The sequence below is a fragment of the Drosophila yakuba genome, chromosome X (genome assembly GCF_016746365.2).
Source record: "Drosophila yakuba strain Tai18E2 chromosome X, Prin_Dyak_Tai18E2_2.1, whole genome shotgun sequence".
In the NCBI taxonomy this organism is placed as follows: Eukaryota; Metazoa; Arthropoda; class Insecta; order Diptera; family Drosophilidae; genus Drosophila; species Drosophila yakuba.
The window spans coordinates 3363159-3376984 of NC_052526.2; the positions used below are offsets into that span (position 1 = coordinate 3363159).

Consider the following 13826-nt stretch of genomic DNA (forward strand, 5'->3'; position numbering starts at 1 on the left):
GTAGCTAAGATTAAAATGTAAACACTTAAACACTAAATGAATTTACATATATTGAGTCATACATTGTTTGTATAACTTATTAAGCTTTAAGATTGGGTTGCCAAAAGTGATCGATGGGGGTTTTTTTTTATTGTTTATAAACTCTAACATCTTGTACTTTTTTTGTGGGCTAAATGCGCAACACTGTTCCACGATACCAACTACCGGGTAGCTATCGGTTATCGATGATCGGACATCGATAGCGTGTGCGAACTTGAATTGTTTTGGTTTGGCCTCGCGGCATTTCCTTCATTTTCGTGTTATTTATGAGGCTCGTCAACGATGCTGCCCAATGCAAATGACAAAAAGGATCGTTATGCCAAGCTGTCCTTCCTCGGCGAGGGTCAGGTGAGTCCACCACCATGGCATAGCAACCACAAAGGCCATTGCATTGTGGGCATCCAACCTTCGTCTTGCAGTTTGCCATTGTTTACAAGGCGCGCGACACGGTGACCAGCCAAATTGTGGCCGTGAAGAAGATCAAGAAGGGATCGCGCGAGGATGCGCGCGACGGGATCAACAGGACGGCGCTGCGGGAGATCAAGATACTGCAGGAGCTGCAGCACGAGAACATCATTGGCCTGGTGGACGTCTTCGGTCAACTGTCGAATGTGTCGCTCGTTTTCGACTTCATGGACACCGATCTGGAGGTGATCATCAAGGATAACAAGATCATACTTACGCAGGCGAACATCAAGGCGTATGCCATCATGACGCTGAAGGGTCTGGAGTATTTGCATCTCAACTGGATACTCCATCGCGATTTGAAGCCAAACAATTTGCTGGTCAACAGCGATGGCATCCTAAAGATCGGCGATTTCGGTTTGGCCAAGTCCTTTGGCTCGCCTAATCGCATTTACACCCACCACGTGGTCACCCGCTGGTATCGATCGCCGGAATTGCTCTTTGGCGCCCGTCAATACGGCACCGGTGTCGATATGTGGGCGGTGGGCTGCATTTTGGCGGAACTTATGCTGCGGGTGCCCTTCATGCCGGGCGACTCGGATCTGGACCAGCTGACCCGGATCTTTTCCACACTGGGCACACCGACGGATGCGGAATGGCCGCATTTGAGCAAATTGCACGACTATCTGCAGTTCCGTAACTTTCCGGGCACTCCACTGGAGAACATCTTCACCGCCGCTGGCAATGACTTGATCCACTTGATGCGCCGCCTTTTTGCCATGAATCCGCTGCGGCGTGTGTCCTGCCGCGAGGCATTGAGCATGCCGTATTTCGCTAACAAGCCCGCACCCACAGTGGGTCCCAAGTTGCCGATGCCCTCGGCCATTCTGGCCGCCAAGGAGGGCGCCAATCCGCAGGCCGGCGAGGCGAAGCCCGTGCTCAAGCGCAAGCTGGTGGAGACGACGGTGAGGGGCAATGGATTGGCACAGAAGAAGCGGCTACAGTTCTAGCACACACTAAGGTATCATCCATTCTTGCAAATCAGTCAGTTAACAAAGAATTTTCATTATACCTTAGATGTTTGTGATAGCGTTACGTTGTTCACCGAAGAGATTCGCAAGAATTTCGCATACACAATAAGTTCTCTGGATCTTCTTGAGACGCAAGTCACACGATTTCTCTTATACCTTAAATACCTATAGCTTACCATGATAATTCTGTTGAACTAACTTAATTCTTGCATATTTTTCCCCATCCAAGAGTGGAGAAAAACTCAACACGAGTAGTTAAGACTATGCTTAAGATGAGGATGATCTATTAAAGATGTGATTCAAAGCGACGTAAAATGGTTTGTCCTATGTCCATTTTCCATTTTAAGAAACTAAGTACATGAGAACCAAATAGTTGTGCAAATATCCAGGTAGCCTGTGTGAAAACTGTTTCTGTAGATGCTACGCATATATTTCTGACATCCGGATTCCTAAAACCAAGTCATTCGACGCACATCCGAAAACTCGAAATTCTCAGCGCACATTTCGGTCAGTGTTTTTTTTTCTACTTTCTTTTTGTTACTGTAACCACTCAAGATTTGCCGTATTTGCTGTTCCGGCTTAGACCAAAGACCATGTCAAAGGCGCAGCAACTTTTGGCCAGGGACCAACTGACGGCCATTGCGGAGGAGGAGGCGCGTCGCAAACGCGCCGTAATGCGTCAAAGTTATGGTAACAAGTTCTCCAGCATCAATCTGCACCGGATGCGCCAGAAGCAGACGACCAGTGGCGGCGATCTGATCGCAAGCAAAGCATCCACAATGGAAACCAATGCCGTTGCTTCTGCTGAGCCGCCCATCAAGGAGAAGGACCCCACTTTGCGTCGCATTGCCTCCAGTTTTGCGCACGTGCGAGATTCAGTGGTCAGTGGCAGCTCGGTCGCCTTGCCGCTGGAGGACAGCGAGGACGATGCTCGCGAGGAGCGCGCCGAGGTGCTCATTTGCAGTCAGACAATGCCGCTACCCAAGCCACCCTGCGACACCGATGAGCTGCTCGCCGACTTGCCACCCACTTGCAGCCCTCAGCTCGAGCTCGAATCTGAGCTCGAACCTGAGCCCAAACCTGAGTCCAAACATGAGTCCAAACCTGAGTCCGAACGCCCAAGCAAAGCTGCCGACCTAAAGTTATCCAAAGCACTGCCCGAGCCGCTGCTGCCCACCGAATCGCGTGCCTTCGAGCGCTGGCAGCAGCTGGGCAGCACGGTTTCCGCACTCTTCCGTGCCCGGCGGTACATCGACGCCACCGAGACGCCCATGGCGCAGACCCGACGTTTGCGGGAGCAGCGCGAGCTGCTGGAGGCCTTCACCCGGCCGTTTCTGTACGATGCCTACAGGAGGCAGGAGTAGCCAGTGGGCGTGGCCCGCCTGATAAACGATAAAAGGCAGCCAAAAACGGCGCCATCCACCCAATCCCCAATCCATTGAAAATTCAAAGAAATCAACGCGCAGTGTATACGATTAAATTCAATTCATTGGATCTTGTGTCGTTTTCGATCTTGCGTTCGCATCGTCCTCCTCCTCCTTCGCATGGGCAATGGGTGGGCAGCACAGCTGTGTGGGGTTGGGCTGCCGGCTTAGTAGCAGCGGCACCTGTCCGGCGGACACTCCGATTCGTAGTTGAGGCACTTGTCCATGCAGTAGGTGTCGGCTCCTTCCTGCCCAGCATACTCGCCAATGGCCACGCACTCTTGACTATAAAATACAAGTTTGGTTTTGCATTTAGCATTATATACCTAACCCTAGCATGCATATACTTACGGACACTGGCAGGCGTCCTCCGGACAATTGGGCGGATAGCGCAGGCAGTTGATCTCGCACCAGTTGTCGATGCCCGGCAAAGTGCGGAAGGCTGGGGCGCCTATGCACTTCTGGTCACTAAAAGAAATCAATAGCAATACCACTATAACTATGCGAGCGGTTGATGAAATGGAATCGCAGCAGTCCTTGAATATACCTTACGCTGTGCTGTCAACTCCCAGTCCCAGTTGCCAGCTCCCAGCTCCCAGCTCCCAATCGTTTCACCGAGTCAACTGAAACAGTGCTCCCCCCACTCACAAAATATAAAATATACAAAGCTGAACACCACCATCCGCACACACAAAACCGGCGGCCAGAGATCGCAAATGTCGCAACAGATCGCCGGAGAGGAGCAACCAAAATGAATCGCCAACGAATCAACCAGATGCGACAGATGGACCGCGGTCAGGAGGGCCTGCAGCAAGTCATCCAGATGCAAGGTCAGCCACAGGGTCAAGCGATGGGCAACCAGCAGGATCACCACGCCCAGACTGTTCGTCGCAAGACGACCTACACCAGAACGGAGATGCTGTCGCGTGGTCTGCCCTCGGGTAAGTGTAGTCCAGCATACAGAACTGTACAGCTTTCCAAATATTTCACTTTTGGTTCAGTTCCAAACAGCAATCGATCGGCTCGTAACTGCACCACAGCTGGACAGGATTGGAGCAGTCAAATATCGCCGAAACAACGCTACACACAACCACCAGCACCACCACAACCAGCAGCGAAGGTCGTCATCCCGGCCACGCCACTGGTGCAAAGCACCAATGCCACCAATAAGAACAACAGCACTCTCGGCAGGCAACGCAGCTTTCTGCCCCGTGTGGCCAGATTGCCCAACAAGGTGGACAAGTCGCCCGCTAGGACACTTAATCGCACCATTCGCGACACTGAGCTCCATGTGGAGCAGTCCAGACAACAGCAAGCAGCTACAGGGGGCAGCAATCAGAAGGGCGCGCACTTGATGAACACACCGCATGGCAGCGACAGCAGCATGCTGGCCGCCAGTGGAGACAATCAACTGATCAGCGACAGCAGCAGCTCGATGGAGAATCACAAGATCAAGTTGGCCAAGGCCATTCGGTTGCCGGATGAGCAGAACAAGAGTTTCGTCTATGTCTGCAAGCCGGTGAAGAAGGTGAAGGCCCTGCTAACTGCCCGCAGATTGCGCACCAGTTGCGAGCACTTGAATGGACTGAAGGAGGGCGAGTTTTGCCTGCAGGACGAGGAGACGTTCCAGCTGCAAAGGACCATTTCCGAGGAGGCACTGCACAGCAGGGGCGCCGGCGAAGGATACACCCTCTCGCCCGTCGAGGGCCTGGCGCCGACATCGAGCACCTCCAGCCAGTTGGATAGCCCCACCTTGGCGGCCATGCTGCAGCGCCAGCAGCAATTCGAGGCCAAGGCGGTGTGCAGTCAGGAGCGCTTGCGCGTCCAGTTGCGCGAGGTGCGGCAAAGGCAGCGACAACTGCGCCAGCTGGAGCAGGATCAGCAGCAGCAGCAGCAGCAGCACGACAAGGAGCAGCGCCAGCTGGAATTGGATCAGATGTGCCAGAACTTGCCCGCCCTGCGGCATGAGATACACATGCTGCAGCAGTTGGGCGAAAAACTGGAGGCGACACTCCGCGTGTCCAGCATACCCAAACCGCGGAGCACCGTCATCATAACGGATATAAGTCAGCAATCTTCTGGCCGCTTCTATACGCCGCGCACCAGTCCATTTCAATTGGACGAGCTGCCCATTCGGAAACTGGGCTTTCGTCGCGTGGAGCAGTTGGCAGTCATTCGGTCATGCATCATGGGCACCGTCTGCCATGTGGGTTTGGTGCAAGAGTTTCGCATCGAGACGAAAACCCTGAATGAGCTGAAGACAGCGGATGAGTCGCAATGCTTCTATTTGCCAGCGCCCAAGGAGCAACCAGCGCTGACCGCCGCCAACGAAGCAGATGCACTGCAGCCCACCAACTTCCGCAAGTTACGCGAGAATCCCAATATGCTGCTGCAGCAACTGCGCCAAGTTCCTGGCACTGGCAGACCTTTCAATCTCCTGGACCAGGACACCATGTTCTTCAACAGTCTGGCCTATGCGGATCCAAAAACGCTGGCGGCCGCCCACAACGCTGCCGAGCAACTCGAGGTGGCCACACGAGAGACGGGCGGCGGTGGTGCAACCATGGCCCATTATGGCGGTGCCATCGCCTACTCCCGCCTCTCGGTGCGGCTCAACGAAGTGGGCGTGGCGTCGACCGCTTCGGGGAGATCAGCAGAGCAGGCCGATCGATGCTCTAGCCAGGTGAACAATACCACGCAAACGGAATTCGAAGTGCCCAGGCTGGGCAAACAGTTGGAACCGGAAATGGAACAGGAAGCGGAATCAGAACCGGAAACGGAAATCAGTTCACCCGACTACACACCGAATCCCAGTCCTCGGCTGAGCAAGCGCAAGAAAGTGGAGGAGTTGCGAGCCAAGGAGGCTGGCCAAGCTGTGAGGAAATCCCACTTGGTTGCGAGACCAATGAAGATGAGGAATACGATGCGTCGACGGGCGCCGGAGCCGCCCATTAAGTGTCGCGTGGAGCCGAAGGTGCGATTGAAGTTGTTCAAAACCGTGTTGGTGGGCATGGTGCAAGTTGCTGTTATACTCGTGCTCATCATGGCCTTCACCTATCCGGATGTCAGCTGCTGAGCCACGAACCCCAATCATCCAGCAGCCCAAGATGACAAAAGCATAGTAAATACAAAAAATATAGAACAAAAAAAAAAACAAAGAGGTGTAAGCAGTATAAGCAGGCTGCAAGCAGTGCAAGCAGCTGGAAAAGCAGAAGAGCAGAAGAGTTGCAAAAGCCAATCCACTGAAAAACGCCGATAACCGAACCGATTCGGTGTTTGATTTCACACAGATGTTTTCGAATTAATTGTTTTCTTACTGGCGATGCCAAGCGATGCCAAGTCGATCAATGTTAATAAAATTTCATGTGTATTGCGAACCGTAAGCGCCCCAGCACCAAAAACCGATTCGCTACTGTATCGGTTAGGCGAAGCGGTTAAGCGAAACAATATAAAAGCATTTCTATGGGTTTTAAGTTTATTTAAGCATTTCTTTATGTACAGCAGTGTCTGTGTGTGTGCGTGTGTATGTCTGTGCGTGTGCCATAACCGTTTCAAAACTTAAATGTAGGCGTTCGAATAATTTACCTTTGCCCGTTACTCGTACACTGATTCGAACTCTGACCCGATTCGGGCGGGAATCCATCGGCACGAGAGTGTAGGGCTAGAAAAACGTGTGCGAATCGGTTTGCGAACGGGTAGCGGGTAGCGAGTAGCGGGTAAGCGGTTTAAAGCGGGTATCGGGTAAGCTGCTTAGCGGGCAGGCGGTTTAGCCGTGCCTTCTTTGCGTGCATGCCGCGTGGCATTGCTAGAAACCAAAGCAAGAGTTTAATTTGTGTTCGCAGCGCTCCGAACAAAGAACACGCAGTTTGTTAGAGAGAAAGAACAGCGAGATGGTTGAAACGGAAACGGAAACGAAAACGGTAAAGCAGCGGAAAAGATGTATTGCAAAACGGTTAATGAGTAACGACAGCAGACAGAAAAAGCAACCAAGAAAAGAGATAAAAGAACCCAATAAAGTGGATACAAACTGGATGCAGTAGCGGATAGAAAGCTTAAGGAAATACCAAATGAAAAGCACAAAAGTGCAGTGAAATCCTACGAATAAGAGATGTGCATTACTTACCGCACAATAAGTGGAAAGATGTTGTTGTCCGCCGGCGCACGATAATCGCGATAGTAGAGCAGATATGGCGACTTGTTGTTCACGAAAAGTGGCGGAATGCCGCCGCCGGTGTTCGAGACGATCGCCACATCCGCACAGTTGCGAAAGGTCTCTGGAAACATAAGCCAAATGATTATAATGATGACGATATATGAGCAGGAACTCCTGCCCAATTTGCACCCACCTGCCTTGCCGCAGCCCACGGCCTCGGTGCCGTTGGCACAGGTGCCCCACATGTTGGCCGTGTAGTAGGTCCACTGCAGTACGCACTGCGTGCAGGTGACATATGGCGGCAAACGCACCTTGTAGCGGAATATATCCTTCTTCTTGGCATCGCGCGGTATCAGATACCGATGCTCCCGACTGCCCGAAATCAGCAACGGATAACGATCGAAACACTTTTGCGTGGCCTCCTGACGCGGATTATTGTTGGGACACAGGAACATCTCGAAGCGACCGTAGTGATTGGCCGTCAGTTCCACCTCCACGTCGATGGTCTGGCCGGAGGTATAGTAGCGTGAGATGATGCCCTTGCCATACTGACCGCCAGCTTCGTGGGGACGCGGTGACTTCACGTGATAGGCATCGCCGCAGATGCCACAACGTCCCTTGTTCTGCTCCCACTGCACCGCATAGCCGCCGCAGAAGAGCTCGTTGTCGTTGTAGTTGACCGGATTGGGGTAGCCAAAGCGCCACATGGCATTCCTGGCCGGCGGATCCATGAGGCGACCATGTCCATGCACCGATATCACCAGCTGCAGCAACACAAATCCCAGCTGCAAAGGAGGTTTTGGTATATGCCTTAATGATTCCACTTTTTGGCTGGCTGCTGATTACTTACCACGCCCACTGGCAATACGCCCATTCTGGCGGCTGTCAAGTGTCGCATGCCCATGCCAGATTTTCAGATTTTCAGGATCTCAGCTTCTCAGGTGCCCAGTTGCCTAGAAAGCAGACGTGCAACATGATATAGTGCGGCAGACGAAGCGCTTCAAATCGAATGCATTTTTATCAGCAAAACGGGTTTTTTGCAACCAACGCCAACAGTGGAACGCACTTAGCTGATGGCTTAAAAATATTATAAATTTGCTGCGGTCTATACATTTGCAATGAGCCAAATCCTTGGTCTGCCCCACTTTTTGCGGCATTTGCAACCACTGTGCGCGACACTTGGTGCATTGAGTGCAGATTGCAAGGACGTCCACCTGATCCGCTTTTCGACTTTATGGCCGCAGCCCTTTATAAATAAATTCATGCCCACACACACGCACACACACGCACACACACTCACACACAGACAGACAGGGGATAAATGCGAGTGCATTTGCCACTTTTTGTTTAAATATCATCCTTTTTCTTCTTGTGGCTTATCTTTTATGTTAAACATGTTTGCTCGCTTGTCAGGGCGTTGGAAAAAAAAGGAAATCAAGAAGGCTACAAAAACTAGATCTAAAATGCAAAGGAACCAGACGACAGTCAATGGATAAATTTGCTCCTTAGCTACCATATATATGTATTCTTTTTTTTGTTGATTTTCAATTTCGTACATTGCTTTTAATGGCATCATCTAGTCGCCGGAAGGGAAATCCAATCTGTGGCCAAAACGGGTTTACGCCGGCCACTTGAACTTGGTCCGGCCCCCAACTCAAAATAAAATCAAAATACGCAGATTTCTGCGCTAAAAATATATATACATATGTACATATGTGTGCAGTTGCTCGAGTTCGATTCTCATTAAAAGCCCCGGGCTGCACTGGCAGAAAAAGGGCCTAACAAAGGGGCTTCAGATTGTAAAAGTCAAAAGCAAATTATTATTTCTTTTTTTTTTGGTATGTGGATGTTGCTGCAACTACACAATTTCTCGCAGTGTGTTTTGGCTTAGTCGCAAGTTTAATGCCCAGCATTCTAGAGACGCATCAAGTTATATATTTATGTATATATATACATACATATATATGTGCACATATGGCTGATAAACAAATTGGTTTGATGACAAAACTGTGGACTATTCCCATATATTCCGAAATATTTAAGTAAATATTTTCGTGCTGTTGTTGTTTTGTTTTTGGTTTTTTTTCTGTTTTTTTTTGCCTTTTGTCCATTGACTCTGTGTGGCCGTAAACTTGGTTATTTAACGATACGCAATTATAACATTTACAGGGTGTTTTTGGGAGGAGGGGGGAGGGCGCATAAGGAAATTGACAGTAAACGTGATTTTATAACTCATCAATTTATGAATAATATATTGATTTTTGCATGCCTTTTCAATGCTGATGTCGAAGTCAACTGAAAAATAAAAAACTGCCAGCAAAGTTGGCAAGGAGCTAAGAAAGGCGTTAATCACGGTGACTGATTATTCGATGGCTTGGTCGCCAAGCGGTTAATTAGAAGTTGCTGCAAGTCGCAAACATTAACCCATGCTGCTCAGAAAAAATTCGACTTAAAACTATATAAATTATGCGACATGGTTGGAGTTTATTGATATGCAATTACAAATTGCAGCAAATATGCAGAAAGAAATTGGCGTTAAATCCTAACGATCATTAGGCTGATGTGCAGAGCAGAGCATTAGAGGGTTAAGGCCCGCTTCGATTAACCCCCGTCGACATAATTAGGCATGAGTGCTTGGCTTTTAATTGGGCCGCCGAAATCAATCAGCGACCAGGTGGAAACTGCTTGGCGTTAAATGAGCGTGTTGCACGAGGAGAAAAAAAAAATAAAACCAAAAAAAGGGGCAGAAAAAATCGGAGCAACAAAAGCGTCCTTGCAACGTTCATCATAATTGTCGGGCGAACGCCGATCGGCAGCGATTAATTGAAAACCCAGGCGGAAATTAAGTTGTAAATTAAGCTTATTGCACAGCCTCGAAAAGCAAAAAATGCAAAAAAAAAATGAAAGGAAAAAAAAGGGACCCACCAATGTGGTTTTATTTGCACTGCGTGTGTTTTCATTACGCAAGCGACTTAAACGTTCAAGCCCTTTGGCAAAAAATTGCAAAAAATCGAAAAAAAAACAATAAATCGCAGCAGGAGCCAATGCATAAAGTGAAAAAAAATGCATGTACTTAATGTACTTACTATATCACCTTATGCAATCGCTGTCTTCAGCGTGACAGAGTCCAAAAGATAAACAAAATAAAAAATAAAAAAAAAAAAAAAACAAATAAACCAGAAGAGCCAGAAGTAATAAAGTGGTCAAAAGATGGAATATATATGGTATATAGGGGGTCAAAATACTGCAACGTCCTTTACAACGCAAATTCCTAACCCTTTTAGAGGCAAACGAAATTAACAATTTCGTCACATAGACAATTATTTCTTCCGCTTTTTTTGGTTTTTTGGTTTTTTGAAGGCACCCAATTAATCACCCAAGCTGAGTAATCAGTAATCAGTAATAATGTATAGAAAACAGGCAGACAAAAGAGTTGCTCGCCGAATTGGCGACATGAATAAATCACAGATAATGGATATTGATACGCATTATAATGTCACCACCAATGATGATTTTTTCGTACGAGTCACGATTCTGTAAGCGGCATGACAAATTGTTTATCCCCCCTTTGATTTTTTATTTTTTGATTTTATTTAGATTTAGATGTATTCAGCTGATTTGCAAACTAGAACTGTCGCATGTAAATCGGTTTATAGAATCGTTCTTCTAGCATTTCTTCCACTTAATTGCTTGCCGAATTTAGGAAAAAAATACAAACACTAATTGGTTCTTTAGGAAATATATCTATATCTTTTTGGTTTGGTTAACAGCACATTTGTTCTTGTTCCGCCAAATGGATACATTTATTTTTACCACTTTTCCCAATCGAGTTGGTTATTCCGATAGACAAAGAGTTTATTATTTGAATTTTCCATGTTTTTGGCACTTGAATGTGGCGTGAGTAGTGTGCCCGATATAATTTACATTTAGTGCTTGATTTTATTGATAGATCGAGGTGATTTCTGGGATTTCATGGGACTTGGGTGTCCAACTCAATGGCCTGGACGAAGCTCACGAATTTCAATCACGTAAGCAAACATGCAAAGCATTGGAGCATCAAACATGCGTACATTTTGTAATCAAGACACAGCGTTTCAATCGAATCGTATCGAATCGAATGAAATCAATGCTATTTAACAAAGACGATTCAAGGCAAGAAAAATGTGTCATTGTGTCAATTGAAGTGGCGTTTGTCCAGAAACCAAACCGCAAAATAAATCAAACGACTTGGCAAACTCGGCAACGGCGATTGCCGAAAACAAATGGCTCAATTAATGGCTCAGAGTGAGAGTTGGCTCAAATGCACAGAGTTAGTTAGCCGCATTATCCAGTTTTGGTTTTGTGATATTTCCGTTTTGAAAACACTATTGTTCTACAATTTACGAGCAAGCGACAGGCGTGAGAACAATCTCTCTCGATTCAACAGAATATATATATATATATTTATAAATTAACTGATTGTTAACTGGAACTGGCTGGCTGCATCGCATCCTTACCAACTTTTGGCATTAAAAAGTGCTAAGCGTCGAAGGTCAGTTTTGGAATGGCAGGAATCGTCAGCTGATGGCTATCGAAGTGCCTCACACAATGCACTGCAAGAAACGTGCCTGTGATTACAAATTGCTTTCATTTGCAACGGTTGCACTTAGGCAAGTATTAGCAATTAAATAGCGTTTCCTTTTTTCATTTTTTTTTGGGTAGAAAGTTGCAATGAAAACGAAATTGTCTTGCGCAACAAATAAAATATGTAATTTCAACTTTTGCTTTCTATCGAGCAAAGCCAAAAGTGCCAAGCGCCCCCCCAAAAAAGGGGAGCCCACCAACGTGCGGCACATGGAAAAATAATAACAAGAAATGCAAATAAAAATACATATACAATTAAGAAAATAAAACCAATGAAAATACTTGGGGCTTTTTCGGGGCCTTTTGTTTTGGATTTTCGGTTACTCAGCGCTCATTGAAATGCAGTCATAAGCCCCAATGCCCCACCACCCCCCCATTCCGCTTTTCATAGCGGGTTCTATGGCACTAACTGCACTTGGCTGCCCTTTTTGGCATGCCGATCAGGTAATCTGCCCACTTTTCAGTCCAAGGGGCCGACACTTGTGGTGCGTTACTCGTCAGATTCGGGGCTAATGCGATTGTTTGCATGGCGAGCGGAGCAACGAAAAAAATCTGATAAAAAATCTATAAAAAATCAGTGAAAAAAGAAGGAACAAATCTGACAACAAAAATCGGAAAAGAAATTGAAAAAAATGTGGGAAATCGAAATTCTGGAACAGGTGCACTGCTGCTGCGGTGTCGCTGAACTCCTAATCATTTTCAGACACGTTTCTTTTCGAAACGCTCTCTGTTTACTTTTATGTGCTCTTATTTTTGGGCATAAAAACGAACTCTGTTTTTACTTGCGTTATTTTATTTTCTCATGCAGCGCAATTTCAATGGCAGCCAGGCGTTAAACAAACAATTTGTTTTATTTCTATTCAACTTCAAAATAATATGACAGTTTTAAAATGAAAAAAAAATCCAACTGAATGTTGCTAGTATTGTATTGCAATTAAATTTGAAATCGAAACTCCGCGGCTTACAACTCAATCACTTAAAAAATAGTTTCCACTCATTGTTGGCCATAAACATAAACTTGAACTTGAGTGAATTACCTGAATATTTGTGTGTAATTTACGTTGCACTCCGCAGACTTGTAGGCACTTAAAATTTTTCACGCACACACAAGGAATACCAAGGAGTACCAAACTTCAAAAAATAAACAAAAAATAAACGTGAAATTTTAATTCGATTTTAAAAACAGTTTCCAAATTTGTCTGTCTGAAATTTTAATTCGATTTTCCAAATTTTTCTGTCCACTTGCGATGGGGATTTTAAAATTACGCAAACAAATCCTGCAAGCCGGCTTGCATGGGCGTTTCGGCGGCGTGGGCGTGGCGCTGTGTGCGTGAGTGTTTGGCTGTGTGTGTGTGTGTAAATGGGGGTGTGTAAATCGCGTGCTTTGCGTTTGCGCAACGGCAACGTTCTGAGTTCGTTTGCCGCTCGGCGATCGAATTTCAACGACTTTTCACTGCGCGGTACGGCGGCAGAGGTGCGGCAGCGATGCGGCAGAGACGCCCAACAACACCACCAACAACAAGAACTACAACAATAACAACAACATCAGCATTAAGGCAAAAACAAATACCACATGCAGACTTATACGCTTTCGAGTGCCAACTTACTATCATATATGCATAACTTATGAAAGGATCAATGCGTATCTATGAAAAATATTTAATTTCGAAAGGATGTCATAAATGTTATAATATTATTAATATTATTACTGCACTCAGGTATAGCTACTCTTTCTTTCAAAAAAGATTTGAATTTTAGAAAATGCTTTAATCATTAAAATCATTTGTATTAAGTTAGATAGATTATGATCTAATGATTTAAATTTGTAATCAAAAAGTTAAATAGCTCATAAAGAAATTCAATTTGTTTACAAAAAGTTAAAAAAATCATACAATTTAGTTGTATTTATATATCTACTTCAGCTTCCCTTTTTTTTTGAATCGTTTTTAAAAGGGTTTTCCGATTGGGGTTAGGGTATTCAGGAGTCGACTTGCCATTGCCCACTTCCTATCTCGTTTTCATTTTAATATTGGCCACGCAGCGTCGTCGACGTCGCTGTCGGCGTCGCTGCTGCTGCGCATGCGCAATGCGTTGGTTTCGCTGCCGCCATCGCTGCTGCTGCTTCATTGGCCAGCACGAGTTGGTGGGTTT

At 46.6% G+C, this 13826-nt stretch overlaps 4 protein-coding genes across 5 annotated transcripts; 3 read left to right on the top strand and 1 right to left on the bottom strand.

Moving 5' to 3' along the window:
• Positions 1-226: 226 nt before the first annotated feature.
• On the top strand, positions 227-1783 carry LOC6524167 (cyclin-dependent kinase 7). The gene is made up of 2 exons (XM_002099994.3): positions 227-387; positions 459-1783. The coding sequence occupies exons 1-2, from the start codon at positions 322-324 to the stop codon at positions 1452-1454; spliced, it is 1062 nt and encodes a 353-aa protein (XP_002100030.1). The 5' UTR covers positions 227-321; the 3' UTR covers positions 1455-1783.
• Positions 1784-1864: 81 nt separating this feature from the next.
• Positions 1865-2969, top strand: LOC6524168. Its single transcript, XM_002099995.3, has 2 exons — positions 1865-1982; positions 2059-2969. The coding sequence occupies exon 2, from the start codon at positions 2069-2071 to the stop codon at positions 2837-2839; it is 771 nt and encodes a 256-aa protein (XP_002100031.1). The 5' UTR covers positions 1865-1982; positions 2059-2068; the 3' UTR covers positions 2840-2969.
• On the bottom strand, positions 2946-13089 carry LOC6524171. 2 transcript variants are annotated; one of them, XM_039371485.2, is made up of 6 exons: positions 12713-13089; positions 7903-8005; positions 7246-7837; positions 7023-7173; positions 3251-3367; positions 2946-3184 (listed from the first exon to the last, which is right to left on the bottom strand). In XM_039371485.2, the coding sequence occupies exons 2-6, from the start codon at positions 7954-7956 to the stop codon at positions 3067-3069; spliced, it is 1032 nt and encodes a 343-aa protein (XP_039227419.1). In that variant the 5' UTR covers positions 7957-8005; positions 12713-13089; the 3' UTR covers positions 2946-3066. The 2 variants fall into 2 exon arrangements, with proteins under 2 accessions (XP_039227419.1, XP_002100034.1); XM_002099998.3 differs by lacking the exons at positions 2946-3184; positions 3251-3367; positions 12713-13089 and adding an exon at positions 5886-6704 and having other exon boundaries at positions 7903-7971.
• Positions 3367-6356, top strand: LOC6524170. The gene is made up of 2 exons (XM_002099997.4): positions 3367-3840; positions 3901-6356. Exons 1-2 carry the CDS (start codon positions 3651-3653, stop codon positions 5973-5975), a joined length of 2265 nt encoding a protein of 754 aa, XP_002100033.1. The 5' UTR covers positions 3367-3650; the 3' UTR covers positions 5976-6356.
• Positions 13090-13826: the final 737 nt, after the last annotated feature.